Here is a 19190-nt window from a genome sequence, read left to right as displayed (position 1 = left end):
TGTGAAACTACAGCTGGGCCCAGAGTGGAAGAGAACTCATGGCAGGCTCGCTGTGCGAGACCTGATGCTGCCTCCTGATGGATACTCAGATTTCCAAGAGCTCAGCTTCAACACAAGCTTCACACGAGATGGCGACTGCTTCCTGGAGGGGAAGTGGCAGACGGGAGGGCTCCCTGCACAGCCAGCACTGAGCTGAGACCACACGCTGAGGAGGGGCCAGGCATCCCGGGAGGAGGGCACAGCTAGGACAAAGGCTGTGAGGTGGGAATGAGGAGGTGCTGAGGAGTCCTGCAGGGACTGACCCCGAGGTACCCAGCCATCAGCATTGGTTGCTTTCCCTGAGTTGCCCCCACACCTTCGTAAGTCAACTCTTTTTAATGAACTGAGTGCATCATCTGCTTCTTTCCCGGACTCTGGTGGACACAGGTAGTTTAGGAGAAGATACTGGAGCTGGTTTTGAGGGTTAAGGGACTCCCAGTTGGGCTTCCTGCACAAGCTCAGCTTCCCCGAATTATACTAAGGAAAGTCACTTGATTTCTCACGGGCCGTTGTCCTTTGGCACGTTGATCTCAAAGACCTTCCTGGGGAGAATGGTTGTGACTGGAGGCTGGGTTTGGACATTACTCAGGTCTCTTGGTCATTATTCCATCTTAATTCTATCAGACTCTTCCTCCTGCCCCTAACAGTTTAAAGCTTTTCAAGGTTAATGTTTCCCAGCACTCAAGTTTAGCCTCACGCGACTTTGCAACAAGCCATAGTTCAGAGGTTGAACAGGCAGTGTGTTTGCCAGCCTGGGTTGTAGTCTTGTACATATTTTGTACAAGACTTTGTTCATACGGTACATATTGTTTTCTTCTGCAGATAAAATCACTTATCTCTACAAGCTAATAATTTATTGTTGTTTTGGGGGTAATCCACATGGCAGCAAACAGCGTTATCATTAATCATTACATCCAAATCAGTGACAATTAAAGTTAATTGGATAAGTTCATAAAAGGCGTATCTCTGGAATGCATGCATTAGCTCTAGTGAATACCTGTTTATGGCAGCCAAAACGCCATATAGCCAGCTGGCCAGAGCTCACGGTCTTGCATGTACGTAGCCATCAATGTGAGTGGCAGGCATATACGATGCCAACACGTCAAGCATACCGTTTCCTGGGCTATGGGAAGTGCAGACACAGAGAAGATTCAGCCCACACAGTTAGTGCCCAAGTAAATGTAAGAGATGACCATGGACAGAACTAATCACAGCTTAAGGCACAAATGTTTTCATAAAAGTTGCAAAGAATCAGGGAGTGTGGAGTAGGATAGGTATATTATTTATATACACTTTGTGTAACACCCCCCCAGAAGATTTGGGAAGGCTGACAAAATACACAGAATAGTAAAAGGGTAAAAATAGCAATAGAGTGAGCCAAAGTACAGGAAAAACACAAAAGGGAGCTAAAGCCTGAGTTAAATGTAACAGACCAGAATGCACACGCATAGTTCTGGACCTTTGCAGATGTTGGCCCACACATTCAGTGCTGAGCTTCCCAGCAGACAAGGCAGAGAAGATACAGTTATTAGCAGCAAGTTGCTTAATGTCCTGAAGAGGAAGAGGAACATGTTACAGAAAATAATCTTTGTGCACAAGGTTGCATTTTTTTTTTTTTTGCAGTACGCGGGCCTCTCACCGCTGTGGCCTCTCCCATTGCGGAGCACAGGCTCCGGACACGCAGGCTCAGCGGCCATGGCTCACGGGCCTAGCCGCTCTGCGGCATGTGGGATCCTCCCGGACCGGGGCACGAACCCGCGTCCCCTGCATCGGCAGGCAGACTCTCAACCACTGCGCCACCAGGGAAGCCCAAGGTTGCATTTTTTAATTGAAGTATAATTGATTTACAATGTTGTGTTAATTTCTAGTGTACAGCAAAGTGATTCAGTTATATATATATATATATTCTTTTTCATACTCCTTCCCATTATGATTTATTACAGGAGATTGAATATAGTTCCCTGGACTATACAGTAGGACCTTGTTGTTTATCTATTTTATATATAGTAGTTTGCATCTGCTAATCCCAAACTCTCAGTTTATCCCTCCTCCACCCCCTTCCCTTTTGGTAACCGTAAGTTTGTTTTCTATGTCTGTGAGTCTGTTTCTGTTTTATAAATAAATTCCCTTGAGTCATATTTTAGATTCCACATGTAAGTGATATCTTATGGTATTTGTCTTTCTCTGTCTGACTTACTTCACTTAGTATGATGATCCCTAGGTGCACCCATGTTGCTGCAAATGGCAATATTTCATTCTTTTTTATGGCAGAGTAATATTCCATTGTATAGATGTACCACATCTTCTTTAGCCATTCACCTGTCGATGGACATTTAGGTTGCTTCCATGTCTTGGCTATTGTGAATAGTGCTGCTATGAACATTGGGGTGCATGTATCTTTTCGAATAAGAGTTTTCTCCGGATATATGCCAAGGAGTGGGATGGTTGCATTTTTATGGGCTCCAAAAAGAAAAGCGTTTCTCAAAGTATGATTCCTAGATGCACCATGTCCTAGTCCCCTGGCAGCACTTTTTTAACATGCAGATTCTTAAGCCCAGCCCAGACCTAGCCCAGGCAGTCTGACTGCAAAGCCTGTGTTTGTGACCAGTATGCAGGCCTGGGGGTGGAGTTATTGGACGAAGGGGTCCTTTAGGTGGTCAGGCCCATAGTAAGCTGGAAATAACTATAATAACTAATATTTGTTGAGAATGGGCTTTGTTCACACACTGTGTTAAGCCCTTTATGTGCATTTTCTTACATAGTCGCACAATAGCAGTGATCTAAGGGGTAAGTGTAATCATTTCACCCCCATTTTACAGATGAAAAAACAAACAAACCTAGAGAGGTCGATTGGCCCAAGGTCACACAGATACTTAATAAATGGAGAGCCAAGCTTTGTACCCATGTAGCTTGACTTCCAAAACTGCTTTCTTATCTCCCCAGCTATGATGCAGCTCAGGAGAGAAGTTCATAAAGGAGGAGAAGATACAAGGGTTACTACTGTTATGAGCAGAGTTGAAATCAGCTAGCGTGAGACTGTACAACCCACAACACAGATAAGACCCTGGGAAAAGGCTGAAGAAGTGAGGAACCCTTGACTGAATCTGGGCTTTGGAGCCCAGATTAAGCCTTGGAAGTGTCTTTCCTACAGCAAGTCTCAATTTTTTCATTTATAAGTGAGGCCAATATGTCTTAATTCACAGTTTTATCCACATTAAATAAGATAGTATATGACAGTGGTAGCTGTCCTGTGTAGTGTCTGCTACACAGTAACTCCTCTGTAATCCTAGCTGCTGTTCTTATTTCCACTACTATGTGAAACTGTTGCCCGATGCTAAAAAAGTCATCTACCTGGGAGGCTGAGGTTAGCTGATGTAAGCTATTATATAGAGGATGGATAAAGAGCACAGGGAACTCTATTCGATAACCCGTGATAAACCATGATGGAAAAAAAGATGAAAAAAGAATGTATATATATGTATAACTGAATCACTTTGCTGTACAGCAGAAATTAACACAACACAGTAAGTCAACTATACTCCAATTTTTAAAAATCGCCCTTGAAAGGAAGCAATCCTTTTAACGAAAATACGGTAGGGCAATGGAAGGGCATGCGTGCGTGAGTGTGTGCGTGTGTGTGCGTGCACGTGTGAATATGTGTGTTTGGAGGAAGGGGCAGGTAGCCAACAGCCAATGAAGAAAAATGAGTGGCTAGAGAAACCAGTGACTGCATTCTGGGGCATGTTGCAATTAAAGATTTATTGAGACATCAGTGAAGTCATAGCCAGGCTCCATCCAGCCACAGCTGATCTTGGGCCTGGATTTCTCTCCTTGTTCCAAAGAAATTGCAGCAAGTTTAAAACTGGAGCTTACAGCGAATTTTTGTTAAGTAGGCAAATGCATGCTTGGAGGTGGTTAGGAGGACTTGCTCTGCCAGTCTTATTTCCCAGGAACTGGTGACAAGAGGCTGTGTTGCTTGGGTTGTGTGTATGAAGCCGGGTAGGTGATTATGCAAAACAAAGCTAGGAGAGGAAGTTATTCATAGCGCTTGGATTGAGCAAAATGTTAACTTTTAAACGCTTAAAAAATTTTTTTTAAACAAATTTTAAAACCCTGGGGAGCTAAAGATAAATTCCATCCATATGTCTCTGCCTGAGCTATGCTTCACCAGGAGCACGTTTCCAAAGAGGCCTTTGGGTAAGAGATTTCCATCCCTACAGAATGAAGATATTCTTGCAAAGAAATAAAAACCAAGGGTGGGGGGTGGAGAAGAGCTTTATTTATCCTTTAAGATACACGAATACTTTCCGTGGGCGGGACCTTGTCCCTGGAGCTGGGGATCCAGAATGGATTAAGACTAGTCTCTCCCATAACGATACCAGATTACAGGGGATGTTGGGTAAGAAAAGGGCCCGGGGGGATTTAGCCACAGTCAGATGGATTTTGTCAGAGAGTCCCCTGAGCCCGACCCAAGTGGAGCTTCTGAATGCCAGCCCAGCACGGCCAGATCCATGGATTGTTTTTTCAGAAGCTGGAAACCTGCAATGGAAATGTGAAATTGCCTGATTTTTAAATGTTTTCTACTTGTTCAAAACATTGTAAAAACTACGATCAGGACTAAGCAAAAGGTGTCTGCAGCTAATATTTGTCTCTTGGGCTTAGAACGCAAAAGTTGTAAAGCTGAGACAATTTTATAGGAAGTGTTGAATGCTGAGATAGGAAGAAAAACAGGGTTTTGTGGGTCACAGAGGAGAAGGGGTCCATCCCGCGTGGCTGTGGGGAGGAGATGACGCCCTGTCACAGGCGTGTAGTACTTATCTGGGTTTCCTGAGTAGGGACATCAGCTAGATCCGGTACTTAGCAAGTGACTCTCCTGGAGGTGGGGATGATGAGGTGTTAAGTTTGGGAAAAGAAGAGCCGTGGGTTACCATCTTTTAGATGTACCTGAGAAGCTGGCAGGTAGAACAAAAAGATTCCCATGCTAATGAATGAAAACTGATTTTTTTTTTTTAAAAGCTAAGAATGGAAACAGTCATGGATAGGACATGAAATGCTAAAGTGTCTGAAAGCATAAATGGTTAGATGTAATGGATCTCAAGACAAAAGTGAAGGATACGCTTGCGTGTAAAGCTGGGCCACCTTGGGAACTGACGACTTTTCTGAGCATCAGCTTCCTCCTCTGTGAACCTGAAGAATAGCGTCAGCCCCTCGAAGGTGCCGGCAGTAACACCACCTCCAACATTTTCCCATCTCTAGCCAAGTGGGGTTTCCTCTCTGCAAATTCACTGCTCCAACCTTTCCAAAGCAGGGGCCACAGAACACTTCACTCCTGCTTCAGAGGATTCCAGATCACATCTGTTCTGGAAATAAGGTGCTCAAAAGTCCTGCAATCTAGAAAACTCACTTCACATTTTTTTCCTGCAAATTGGCTTTTCCCCACATTTGACATAAATCCCTTCCTTCTACTGTCCATGTAATACAGGCACCGCATTCAACTAGAATTCCACAGAACATGCATGGAAATTCTGCTTTACACACAAGTGACGTTCATTTTGCTGTGAGCTCCTTCTTCTAAACTTTGGGAAACCCGCCGGCTACATGTTTCATTTGGACCGGTCCTTAAACTTTGTTTCTCTTCTAGGTGGAAGAGGCACTAAGTGAAGTCGATTTCCAACTCAAGGTGGATTTGCACTTTACAGACAGTGAACAACAGTGAGTGTCCTTGGAATCCTTGAATCGTGATAATAGAGTTTCCTTTGCCCAACACTTTTCCAGCCCTGAGGTATCCTGATGGCCATGACCTCAGGACATCCCTTAGAAACCCGCTTCTTGATCAGCTGCAGAAACGAGGGCAAGTAATATCTATGTGGTCATTTAGAGCTGCATGTATTTTAGGCAGGTAGCTCAGAGGCTGCAGGCACAGAGAACTCCTGACTTCCTGCTCTATGAACCGGCACCTTCTTATATCCGAACCCGCCTCCGTACACTTGCGATGCAGTATTAATTAGCTCTTTAGATTAATGTCCATATGAGGCTGCAGATCTCAAGGCCCCCTTCTGAATCAAAGGAGATCCTGCCGGGACCCTCATCTTTACACTGAATGTCTGCTATGATGTTTCAACCTTCTGAAAATTGAAAATCCATTGACGTACATTGAAAGTCCATCAGCTTCCTGCTTATCGGATTCAATAATTCTGTTCCTTCATGTCATGAATAGATAGTCCTTTTTTCAGGTATGAAAAAGTCCAGTCGAATGTATTACCAAAACTCCAAACTCTCATCCAATTTATAACTTCTTTTTACTGACACTGCGCCTTCGCTCCCCTGCACCCCTGCTCCAGGCGTTCTCGGGGTAGGAAACTCCCGCTGCAGCAGCTGGGTATGGTGAGCAGCTTGATACAGCCTCCTGTCTTCCCCCTGGGGTGTGTGGGTCTTGCAGGGCCAGGCACAAGGAGGAGGGAGAAGATTGCAGGTGGGACAGGGAGTCATACGTGATGGGTTCAGTTGCAAGCAGGGCTCTTAACGGGGTAGATGCTCGATCACCGCTTTCTCCGCTCCTGGGGTGTTCTTGTGTCTTCCGTGGAGCTATACCCGTTAGGCGGTCTCCCTCTCCCCCAGCCTCTGCTGTTCTTTGTTATAATGATGCCTCCTATGGTTGCGTCACTCGCTCCTTGCAGGAAGCTCTTTTGGCAGATTTTTCTCCGAGGAATGCACATCTGGCTCTTGGATAATGGACGCAAGCACTTTCATCCTCATCTCACACTGGTGGGAACCCCCGCCCCAGTGCTGCTGACTCTTCTTTGGCCAATCCAGCCACCCTCAGCTTCTCTCCTGAGGGCCTTTGCAGGATAAGTCAGGCACCAGGGCCTGTGCTCCCCCAGGGGACACAGAGCATGCTCACGTGAAGACTCCCCTCATTAAGCTTAAGGTGAAAATGGAGGTCCTTCTTTTCCATCTGTTCTATTAGCAGAATCTCAGCACAGTCTGACCACTTTGGGGAAATTAATCCTCACTTCTGATCTCTACAGCCTCTTCAGCAAATGCTTCACCTTCTCCAGTGGAGAAGGGGCTAGTGCTGGCGGAATGGTTGCCCGACCCCTTCAAATTTCAGAGGCACTGTTAGCGCTTTGGCTCCCTTCCCAAGGATTGTCCCATCCCCGAGATGTGTCTGATTGTTATGGGAGTTTTCATAACACGGGGCATTGAATCAGAGGGGATCTGAACCACAGATGGACCACTACTAAAATGTCAGAAACCTGACTGTGTCTGTGCTTTGAGAATAGACATCTGCTGATGTGTATGTACCGTAGATGGTCACGCCTCATCTCTGGGCTGGTCGGAGGATCTGTCCAAGGTCCTGCCGCTGCGTCTGGGCTCAACATCACAGATCCCTCACTCTTGGGGTCTTTATCTGGACCCCAAGCCCCTCTGAACACTTGCTTCTCTCATCACTTCTGCTTACCTCTTGGTGGGATGGTGGATGCTTGAGAAATCTTATCTCCCTCACACCATCTCCAGGACTTATTGTTCTAGCACCATATTGAACTCAGAAGCCCCATAAGAGGCTGACCTTTCTAAGCTATAAACTCAGAAATGAAGTCCTCGTCTCTATTGCTCTCATATTCCCTCTCAACTATTTAGGGTTTCTGTCATTCACTCATTTTATTAATTTTATTAACACCCCCTGCCCTATCTTCCTGTGCCCCTTCATTCAGAAGTATTCATCCATAGCTCCCTGGTAGACATTTCCATTTGATCACAGAACCCTGCCATTGATCCCAAACCCAGCCTGGAAGTCATTCCCTACCCAGCTCTCCAGGCAGCCTCAATGATAAGTTATGGTGGACACAATAGATGTGACCTTCTTACCATCAAAACTGTAGTTAATGGAGAGGCTGTGTACAGGAGATTGGCCCAAACAAAGTGTATGGAGTTTCAGCAACAGGCTCTGTGCTCATTGACTGTGAGACGCTGGATGCATCCCCGCCCTTTTCCACATCTCAGTAGCGTCATTTATAAAATGGGCATCATTATAGATTCTGTACTTCATAGGTCTGTTATGAAGATTAAGAGAGGTGATACCTAAGCCAGGCCAAGGGCACGGATCAATGTCTTCTTCCTCTTCGTGGCTTCCTAGATGCAGGTGGGGCCGGTTTCCATGTGTCACTTCCTCCCTATAGTACAAAGCACTTAACAACAATCAGAGCAGAGCGTTTTCATGGAGTATGTGCTTAGCTAATAGGAACAGGAAGCCAGAGGCTGGGGAAGAATTGAAAATGCCATATTTTTTCATTTTCATAAGTTGGGTTTAAGGGTGACAAGACATCCGTAGCACATCCTGGGGATAGACTTTTGGCTTTGAAACATGACCCAGGCAGTCAGCTTCTTTGTAACCATTTAGGCTTGAACAGGATCAAAATAGAGAAGCATGGCATCTAATATCAGGGGCAGAAGGGCTCTTGAGGTCCATCCCGTCCAGTGGTTCTCAATGTGGGTGGGACAGTTCTGTCCCCCAGGGAATTTTGGCCATTTTAAATTGTTACACGGGGGTGGGTGGGTGCTACTGGCTTCTAGTGAGTAGAGTCCAGGGACGCTGCTAAACATCCCACAATGCACAGGACTGCATCCCGGCTCCCCAGCAAAGCATTATTCAGTCCCCAATATCAATATCACTGAGGGTGAGAAACAGTGCTCTAGTGTAACCTCACATTTGAACCTGCTACTCTGCAAAGACCCATGAACATGTGCTTGCGCAGAGACAGGAGCTCATGTCTCCCCATTATATCCCATTCTGTCCCTGGACACTTCTGCTTATCAGGAAATTCCTCTTTACTTCAAGGGACAAGTCATCCTTCTGTGCCTTCCTTCAGTCGCCCTCAAGTTCAGTCCTTGTAACCACGCATCAAAATTCTCAGTCTGGGGGCGTCCCTGGTGGCGCAGTGCTTGAGAGTCCGCCTGCTGATGCAGGGGACACGGGTTTGTGCCCCAGTCCGGGAGGATCCCACATGCCGTGGAGCGGCTGGGTCCGTGAGCCATGGCTGCTGAGCCTGCACGTCCAGAGCCTGTGCCCCGCAATGGGAGAGGCCACAGCAGTGAGAGGCCCGCGTACCACAAAAAAACAAAAAATTCTCAGTCTGGATCGCAGTTCAGGTACACAAGTCATCTCTTTAATTCATCTCTTCCCCTTCAGTTGAACACCAGGGCTCTTTCTCTGTGTTTTGCATTTTTTGTTTGTTTGATTTTTTTGCTGGTTTTAGTTCCTGTATAAGAACCCAGGCATTTTCCTCTCAGTGCTATCCATTTTCCCTCTATGTTTTTTTTTCTAAATTGAGACCTCCCCCTCCCCCAGAACTGAGTTGTTTTTTTTTTAAACATCTTTATTGGAGTATAATTGCTTTACAATGGTGTGTTAGTTTCTACTGTATGACAGAGTGAATCAGCTATACATATACACATATCCCCATATCCCCTCCCTCCTGCATCTCCCTCCCACCCTCCCTATCCTACCCCTCTAGGTGGTCACAAAACACCGAGCTGATCTCCCTGTGCTATGCGGCTGCTTCCCACTAGCTCTCTAGTTTACATTTGGTATTTTATCTCCATTAATTAGCTCTATTCCTTTCAGGGCACAAAAGAGCTATCACCTCCCTCACTCTGAATTCTTTACTCCTATTAAAGTGGCTTAAATTCTTGTTAACGTTTTTGACATCTTTGCTACCCTGACATGTATTTCACCCCCTGTTGTTCAAGCCCTAAGGACAGTCCTAGGATTTGCAGCAGCCTGTGTCTGAATGGATTCAAAGTAATTATGTGCAGTAATGTAGAACAGACTGTGGGGTCAGACAGACCTGGGCCCAGCTTTTAGGTTTGGCCTTGTGACTTTGAACAAATCAGTTAACTCACGTTGGCTTTACTTCCTCATCAATAAACGGAATAACGTCAGTGGATACCTCACATGATTGTCATGTGCATTAAGGGAAAAGACGCCATGCTCAGTTCACAGTAAGGCCGCAATAAACAGTTGTCAGAATGATAGTGAATATGAATGTTAATGACTTCCTGAGACTCAGGAGAGGACACTCTGTGCCCCCTGCCATCAGGCTTCTTCCTGGTAAGAGAGGAGGTCATCATTTGTGGGCTACTTCGGAGTCACACTGGGCTCCACTGATGTAGTTAACTCTTCTACCTGGCATTCATTTGCACCCAAGCTCTAAGCGACAAGGATTTCCAGAAAGCGAAGCCCATTGGGTGGGGTCTTGAGAGTTTGCTCCCCTCACTGTTTTCTCTCTGTGTCTCTTTTCCTCCTCCGTGGAGGAAGAAGAAGCTTCTCATCTGGACATCCTCTGAGCTCTCTGCTCTGCTCACAGAAGACGCTCCATCCAGGTTTCCCAAGGGGTCTGGTTCAGAGACGCCCAGAGAGCCTGAGTGACTGGTGTGCAGAGGAGGAGATGAGCCCTGGATGGCTTTCATTTAGAGGAAGATCAGCCCCATTTTTACAACCAAAGACTCTGTTAGGCTCTGCTTACCAGCTGGCTTATCTCTTGGGAATCAGACACATACCAGTTACAAAACGCTAGAGAGAAGGTAGGGGAGTCCTTGATGAAGTTGATCAGACTCTTTATTATTCTTTGGGGGTCATTCATTTATTCATTCAGTCACATATCCCTTTTAATAAGGAGATATTTGACCGACTTCTCCAATATGCCAGATTCTAAGCTTGGTGTTAGGGATACAAAAATGAAGTAGTCACAGTTCTTGCCCTTAAGAGGTAGGAGTCTAGTAGAAAACGCAGAGGTACAAAGGAAGTGCTGTGCTGGGCATCTGTGGGGGAAATACAAGAGCAAGCAGGGAATGGGGGTCTGGGAGGGCTTCCCCGTTGAGCCTGGAAAAGTGTCTGGGCATCTTTCCATCACTGACAGGTGAGCTCCGTGTCGGTAATAGCAGAGTGTGAGCCCCAGCTCTGCCGCACAGCAGCTGCGTGATGTCCCACGAGTTCTCTTCCCTCTCTGAGCCTCGGTTGCTTCATTTGCCCATCACGGGGAAAACAATTTCTGCCTAGCGGAGTATTTGCAGGAATTGGATAAGCCGAGGCAGGCACAGTGCTTGTGCGTGGGCGAGGTTGCCTTGTGGACCCACCTGGCTGGCAGCAGGGACCACCTGCCACCACTCACGTGAGTCACTCGCTTGCCTTCCAGGCTGCGGGACATGGCCGGGGTCCCCGTGATCAGCAGCCGTGCTCTGGGCCTGCACTTCCACCCCCGGAGAGGCCTGCATCACCAGGTCCCCGTCATGTTCGACTATTTCCACCTGTCGGTGATCTCGGTGACCATCCACGCTGCCCTGGTGGCCCTGCAACAGCCCCTGATCAGGTATGAGGTTGCGAGCCCTGCTGTTAGGGGGAGGCGGAGGGGCGCACTTTGGGTTTCTTGTTACACTTGAGTCTCCCGTGTGGCTGAGATGCTGAGAGCTGGCCAGGAGAGATCAGCCCAGGCCAGAGGAGCTTCCCCCAGGCTGCAGGTTTAGGCTCTGAGCCCTCACTGCAGGGCAGGGGAGAGATGGGCAGGGATGTTGGAGTGGGTGCCCCTGGAGTCAGCAGGACACCGGCAGGGAACCTTGGTGCTGAATGGGTGAGACCTGCTGCCTTCACCTGAACTGGCTTTTTTCTAACCCTGTCTTATTTGAAAAGTCACCTAACATCCCTGAGGCACATAGTCTTCATCCCTAAACCAGGGACGCTTGTGGGTCCTGTCCATTTAAGGTTTTAGTGACTCTCACACGAGGACAGTGCCAGGCACACGATTTTCTGCCCCTTCCTCCAGTAACTATTTGTTCAACAATAGGACCACCTGAGTGGCCCTGTGCTCGCCCTTCAGTGAATTGTCCCAGAGCATCTCCGTGGTCCCATGAAGCACTGAGGTTCTCTGAATGACTTAAGCAGAGGGACAGAGCCGACAGCAATGAGCACATTGTACTGTGCCCGGGTGTCTTCCTCCAAGCACCTGGAATCACCAGATGTGGACATCAGCTCACTTCAAACCTCCCACATGCATGGGGGCACGGGTTGCACACGTGGGCAAAGGGATATTCGGGGATGCAATCTTGCAGCGTGGAGTTTCTGGAAGGGAACTTTCCCAATGTCCCTTTTCAGTGCTGGGGATTGAAATGCATGTGGTGGAGACTCCGGTCCCCACTCACTGTTGGGTAGGGGTCCCGATCCCCTGCTGGGGTCAAAGAGTAGGAAATGAGACCTTGGCCGGGCTATGTGACCAGATGTGCTTCTGCCAGTCGCTGTGCCTATCTGCTCGCTGAGCTCCATCCCGGGCTCTGCTCGCTAATGGGGCAATTTTAGACACTCTGCATAAAAAGTTTAACCTCCTGACAGAAACAGTGCATTACAGGTTTGTCTGCAGCCACCTTGCTGGAGAGCAGTGCAGATAGAAATTCACCATGAGAGATTAGGCTTCTTCAGGGATGGGGGTAAAAATAGAACTGCCTTCTGTTCTCTGGATTTTGCAGGAAGCATTTCTGTGAGTTCGTTCACAGTGGCTGGGAACACTTTAAGGTTATGGGAAATACCTGTCAAGTAGGGCAAGCTCCAGTTTTTCCAGAAAAGCAGTTTCAGCAGCAACTGTTAAATCCAGCCGGGAAGAAGCAGGTGTGAAATGAAAATTTAACCGCAAAAGATCCTTCACCTTCCCTGAAACAGACTGAGGTCTGTTTAACCCTCAGTGTTTAACTCTCAGATGGGTGCAGTTTGATTTCACTTGAGAGCGTCAGCTACTCAAGGCCACACCGAAGACAACTAGCGAGTTATTCTAGTGACTGATTTACAGTCGGTCCCCTGAATGCGCCACGAGCATTGCTGCTCTTAACGCATGTTCTGCATTTCGTCTGCAATGTTCCTTTTACCCATTTTCTAGCTAAACTGTAGACTTGCTTCGAATCTCAGTTCTAAACAAATGGGAGAAATGATTTTATTAGAGTTGATTGTATTTGTGGTATTTTCAAAATAGCTATATAAATATAATGGTTATATTAGATTTTATTATTTTTGTAGTATTATTGACAATAACTTCTAGCATTTATTGAATCATTACTATTTGCCAGACATGGTATTTCAAGGCGTATGTGGCTAAGCTCATGGAATCCTCAAACAACCCCACTGTTAAGGTGCTGGTATCAATTCTTCTGACTTACGAGGAAACAGAGGCACTGGGAAGTTTAAAACTTTCCCCACGGAGCTGACAGATGCTGCTTCTGGGATTTCAACCCTGGCAGCCCAGCTCTACCGGTTGCCTCTTAACCACTTGGCGATACACACTCTGCTTAAGTATCATCTCTAGCTGTTCATCCCTTTCACCCAGCTTGGTTTGTAAACTTCCCTTCTGTTCTCACTGGCCTGAGTTTACCCGCATTGTATATATTACATCTGCCTCCCTGTCTAGACCCAAATGTCTTTACACTGAGGACCATGCCTTAACCATCTTGCCACCCAAGTACCTCACACACTGCCTGGCATATAGCATTAGCCCGCTAAGTATTTGAATAAATGAGTTAAACCAAAATATAAGGTTAGCTTTATTTCCCCATCAAGCTTTTACTCTGGAGGTGTAAGTTCAATCCTTCCACAAATATTTCTTGAGCACCTAGGCTGGAGATAATGCCATCTGAGGCTTTGTTTTATCAAGACCCTCTTGGCCATTGGAGACTTTTACTCTTCCTGGGGGAATTAGACATGCCCATAAAAAAATGTTCACAATATGACATGACAATTAACCATTAGGGTGTTTAATAGAAGGGATCTGATAGAAAGGGAAAAAAGGTTTAAGTAGACTTTACCGATAGATCCATTGGTGAAAATCGAAAAGGTTGAGGGAGAGAGAAATGATCATAAACCCAAATAAGATGAATTCAGCTCACACAGACTTTTCTAATCTCCTCTGATCCTAAAGTTGACGATTGCAGACACACTCTGCCGGTTGATCTTGTGATGACTTGCAGAGCTGGGCAGGGTCTGTGTTTTTGTCTGGGAACAGGTACAGTGTTTCTAAGTAGCATCGATGCGGTGAGAGTCTTTGACATCCACGATCCTATGAGACTCCCGCGGGGGTCGTGGAGGTGGGTATCGTTTTACGCTCTTCCACAGAAGAACAGAGGTTCAGGGAGGGGATGGGGGTTGAGGGATCGCGCTCGGGTTATGCCAGTGAAAGGAGAGGGGAGGGGCTCAGACCAGGGCAGGCGGAGGCTCCCCTTGGCCTCTGGCCAGAAGCCCGTCCCACCTGCCCAGGTGGTTAAGTAACTTCCGCCCCAGTGAGTCTCAGCAGGCAGGTTGTGGGCATTTAGGGGGCGTTTCTCTGTACACATAGTGGGATGTGTGTCATCCTTGGCCCCCAGGCTCACGTGCCAGTTGCACCCACTTGTCACGGCAGCATCAGAAAGTCCCACCCAAGCATCCCTCGAGGGTGAGCTACTTCTTCGAAATGGCTTATCTCATAGGCTCCCCGATAACAGCATCCAGGGCCTGAATTAATGGCCCCATCACTTTCTTCACATCCTTTTAGAAAAAAATTATATAAATTTGCAATTCTTTCTATTCCCTTCTTTTCAGTTTTACTCGTCCAGGAAGAGGCTCCTGGCTTGGGAAAGGCGGCCCAGATACAGGACCAGAACAGTCTAGCCTTTCCCTGGAAAACCTGGTCTTTGGAGCTGGATACTGCAAGCCGACTTCCTCAGAGGTAATGTCTGCCTGGGGGCAGAGGCCCCAAGCCTTGCAGACTTCACTTTGCAGGCTGCGTCTGTTCTGTGAGATTTCGGCTCCTTTCCAGTGTCTCTGGTAGAGGCTCCTTGCTCCCTGCGTCCCTTCCTCTCGTCGATGCGTCCATCCCTTCTCTGATGGCTGCTGCATTCATCGAACGTGTTCCCAGTGCCAGGCCCCAGGGTTGATGCAGGGAGGAGCGTCTTCATGTGGCGCCTCTTCCATAGGTAACTCGAAGGATATGGTTCCATGGAGGTCATGGATGTGCTGTGAAGGGCTTCCCCCGGACCATGTGGAACCTCAAAAGCCCATTCACATTAAGCTCATTTCAAAACCTGGCTCGATCCTTCATCTGCTTACTTCTCTGAGCCTCAGTTTTCCCACCTGTAGAGTGGGGTTGCTAATAGTTAATAACCTCACAGGATAATATGTGTATTCGTTGCTGTAATGGATAAAAAGTGCTTAGACCAGTAGTTGGTACTCAGTAGGTGCTCAGTAGATATGCGTACCCTGTCCTTCCCCTTGGTCCTTCTTCCTAAGAAACACCTGTTGTTACACTTCTGTGATGCACAGGGCTTTAGGCATCTACAGCATTACTCTATATTTCTTTTGAGCCAATACACGATTGCTATTATTAGGGGCCTGCTCAGAAATCTGGGCTCACCAGAGAAGTAGAATCAATAAGAGGTGATAGATAGATAGATACGAGATATTTATGCATCTCCCTTCTATATTATAAGAAATTGTCTCATGCTATCATGGAGGATGAAAGGTCCCATGATGTGACATCTGCATCCTAGAGACGTGGGAGAGACAATGGTGTAAACTCCTATCTGAGTCTGAGTTTTTTTGTTTGTTTGTTTTTAAACATTTATTTATTTATTTATTTTGGCTGCATCGGGTCTCAGTTGCGGCATGCGGGATCCTCGTTGCGGCACACAGGCTCTCTAGTTGGGGCCCGTGGGCTTAGTTGCCCCGTGGCATGTGGGATCTTACTTCCCCGACCAGAGATCGAACCTGCGTCCCCTGTTTTGGAAGGCGGATTCTGAACCACTGGACCACCAGGGAAGTCCCTGAGTCTGAGTTTTAAGGCAGGAGAAAACCTATGTCCCAGTGCAAAGACAGGAAGAGAGAGAAACCCTCTCTCACTCAGCCTTTTTGTTCTGCTCAGACCGTTGATGGAGCGCATGTTGCCCACCCACACTGGGGAGGGCAATCTGCTTTAGTCATTCTGCTCTTTGAAACGTTCATCTCATCCAGAAACAGCCTCACAGACACACCCAGAACGATTTTTAACCAAATATCTGGGTACCCTGTGTCCTAGTCAGGTTGACACACACAGTTAACCGTCATACAACCCGTGTCGTAAGTGGGAAAATTTGCCCACTCGGCCAGCCCCCAAAAGAGATGCTGCATCTCCCTGTGCAGCCAAGCCCTGTCCGCAGACGTTCCAGCACATCAGGTCCTACACTCGGCTGGCTCTCCTGTGACATCACCTTTCCCAGCTCTGAGCCCAACCAGGAAGTCTGGCCGCAAAAGCTGCCCCGTCAAGTCTCCATCTTGTCCTGGCGGCTGTGTCACATGTTCTCAAGAGCGGAGCTTAGAAGAAAATTGCCAAGACCCTCCTGAGGGACAGGGGACCTGAACCCAGGACGGGGCTCTGTGCCCAGGAGGGCACAGACTTTAGAGCCAAAGGCAACGGCTGTGCAGGTGGACTCCTGTAGATGCAGGACCCCCGGCAACCACCGAGCCGTAGGAACCAGCGTCCTGAGCATCGGCAAAAGACCTGGGGACAGTAGCAAGGGAGAGGAAAGCAGAGACCCAGCCAGCAGGGGTGGCCATTTCCTTATTACCTTGTGCGCATGGACGGCTTCAGGGCTCCAGGATGGGATGGGGAGGGGTGGAATCCAGGGACTTCCTGCTCCCTCTGTATCCCCAAGGCCAGGCGCAGACCCTTCCTCATCAGGGGCTGCTGTGTGCCCCCCCTAGGTCACCCCCGACCCCTGCTGCAGGTCAGTCCCTGCTCCAGACCCGCCGGAGCTTGACTGAAGGCTTTGCTGGGACCAGATCACAGCCCAGCTTCTCCGTCTGTACAGTCCTACTTCTCATTCCTGTGGCTCCAAGAACCTCCCCAGTAGAGCCATGTGACAATCTCCAGTTCAGACTCTGTTTTCCAGGGAACATGGTTTGGAACATCAGGGGTCATAGATCAGTTCAAAGCATCTTTTGACACTTACATCCCAAGACAAGGGCCTTTGCTGGGGCCACAGGAGCATATGGGGATGATGGTGATCTGGTGTCTGCCCTGAAGGGACTCTCTGTTCCTTCCTGTCTGCACAGCCTCTCGTGCCTCATTCACTTGCCACCACCTCCGTGAAGCACTCTCTGATCTCCTAGCAAGCAATTCCCTCTCCCAAATGTTTTCACTACAGTCAGCTCTAGGCCTCTCTGTCTTTCTTCCACTGGGCTCCGAGCGGTTGGGCACAGAGGCCATTGCCTTTAGCTCCACACCTTCAGGGCCCAGCGCCGTGCCTGGCACACGTAGTGGGTTCTCGGGAAATGTGTGTTGGACAAACGATTGATCCAAGTGCACGGTCGTGTTTATATAGAACTCTGAGCGGCGAGAGGGCTGAGCCGCAAGGTGTTCCTTGCCTTACCTGGCAGCAGACAGACGGCAGCGGGAGAGCAGGAGAGTGAGACACCTCCATGGACATGTGGGCGCCAAGCGGGACTGCCCTTGGCAGAAACCCTAGACCTGGCATGGGGTGGGGTAGGGAACATTGTAGACCATTTCAGCCTGATTCGGTGACATCTGAAGAGAAGATGTGGCAGTGATGTGGCAGAGAGGAGCTTCTGGTTTCGAATACCTGCTCTGCTCAGTGCTTTGTGCCGTGGACGACCCTATTCGCCCTGTAAAAACTCAGGCTGCTCAACTCTAAAATGGGATAATACCTATATTTTAGAAGGGATTTTAGGCCTTAGTCTGTGTAAAAACAGTAGAGAAATAGACCCATAGCGGGCACACAGTACAGTAGAATTTTTTTCCCCATTCTTTTCTGAGCTGTTTTGGGGGATGTGTGTCAAAGAAGATATACCTGACTTCTACCAGAGTCAGATAAAATAGCTTATTTGGGGATGCTCAGCGGTGAACTTGCTCGCAGCTCAGTGGGGTATTTTCAGGACCTGATTCTTTCCCTGTGCCTTTTCCATTTGGGTCCCATCCAGTTATGCAGGCTCAGAGCCTCGTGCCCATCCTGTGCCTTCCCACCTGGCAAGGGCTGCCAAGCAAAGAATAAAATCCACTCCCCCGCCTCCCTGGGGGGCTGTGCCTCCAAATCCCCAAGAAGCCCAGCGCAGTAGCAAATAACATCGAAGTCCGCGCAGATTGCGGCGTCCGCTGGAGCGATCAGAGAACAGGTGTTCCCTTCAAAATAAGCCTTTCTGTGCAGAGACATGTGCAGAAACTAGAGATTCACAGCAAAATGAGCCCATTGGCATGGAAAATCATGGGGAGGTGAGGCTTGCTGTGACGTGTCACGCCCCTTTTCCCATAAGCCCAGGTCCCTCTGGTCCTGCAGCCCTGCTCTTTCCTGCAGCATCTTAGGCAGGGAGAGCTTCACAGTCAGGGTTGGAGCCAGAGATTACGGTCCCCTTCCCCCGAAAGCCAGCAGCTCTGCCCCGGGGGAATTATTTTCCCTCTCCCACTCATGGCTTATCTGTCAAAGAGGATACTAATGCCTGCCTTGCAGGGTTGCTGAGAAGATTAAATGAAATAAGCATATAAAAGCCTGGAGCGGAGAGCTTGGCACAGTAAAATCCTCTGCTGGTCTTATTTTTCTTTGAATTTATCCACGTAATGAAATCAAACATTACTACAAGAACCTCAGCGTTATCTTGTGGATAGGACATGGAACGAAGGATCTTAGATGTTTCCTGTTCTTGGCTGTACCCTGCTGTGTGACCCTGAGCCAGATACTTGCCCTCTCTGGGCCCCAGTTTCTCAATGTCTAGAAAGAGGATTGGATGAGATCGTGCTGGAGGCCTCCTTCAGTCTTTGCTATGCTGTTTTTACTGTGATATCCCTGACACTGCCCGGTACAACTGGGGACATGACGTATGCTTGATGTATTCATTCAGATTCTACAGAGAAACAGAATCAATAGGATAATATGCCTGTGCATATATTCATATATATAAAGAGAGAGAGACAGAGACAGAGAGACAGAGAGACAGACAGGTTTATTGTAAGGAATGGTCTCATGCAAATGTGGAGGCCAGCAAGTCCAAACCTGCAGGTCAGGACAACTGGCTGGAGACCCAGGGAAGAGTTACAGTTTAAGTCCAAAGGCCTTCTGCTGACCAAATGGCCAACTTCCTTCTTCTTTAGGGTGGGGAG

General features: G+C 47.9%; 1 protein-coding gene across 1 annotated transcript in view; it reads left to right on the top strand.

Annotated features, from left to right (window-relative positions):
• Nucleotides 1–19190, top strand: part of LOC125961869 (protein FAM135B-like) — a 229799-nt gene that overhangs the window by 174513 nt on the left and 36096 nt on the right. Inside the window, exons 5-7 of the mRNA XM_049700892.1 lie at nucleotides 5681–5751; nucleotides 11235–11408; nucleotides 14648–14774. Coding sequence (XP_049556849.1) covers nucleotides 5681–5751; nucleotides 11235–11408; nucleotides 14648–14774 — 372 coding nt within the window. The remainder of the gene's footprint in view (nucleotides 1–5680; nucleotides 5752–11234; nucleotides 11409–14647; nucleotides 14775–19190) is intronic.

Source organism: Orcinus orca, chromosome 17 (assembly GCF_937001465.1).
Source record: "Orcinus orca chromosome 17, mOrcOrc1.1, whole genome shotgun sequence".
Classification (NCBI taxonomy): domain Eukaryota; kingdom Metazoa; phylum Chordata; class Mammalia; order Artiodactyla; family Delphinidae; genus Orcinus; species Orcinus orca.
This window is presented reverse-complemented; position numbering and strand designations above follow the sequence as displayed.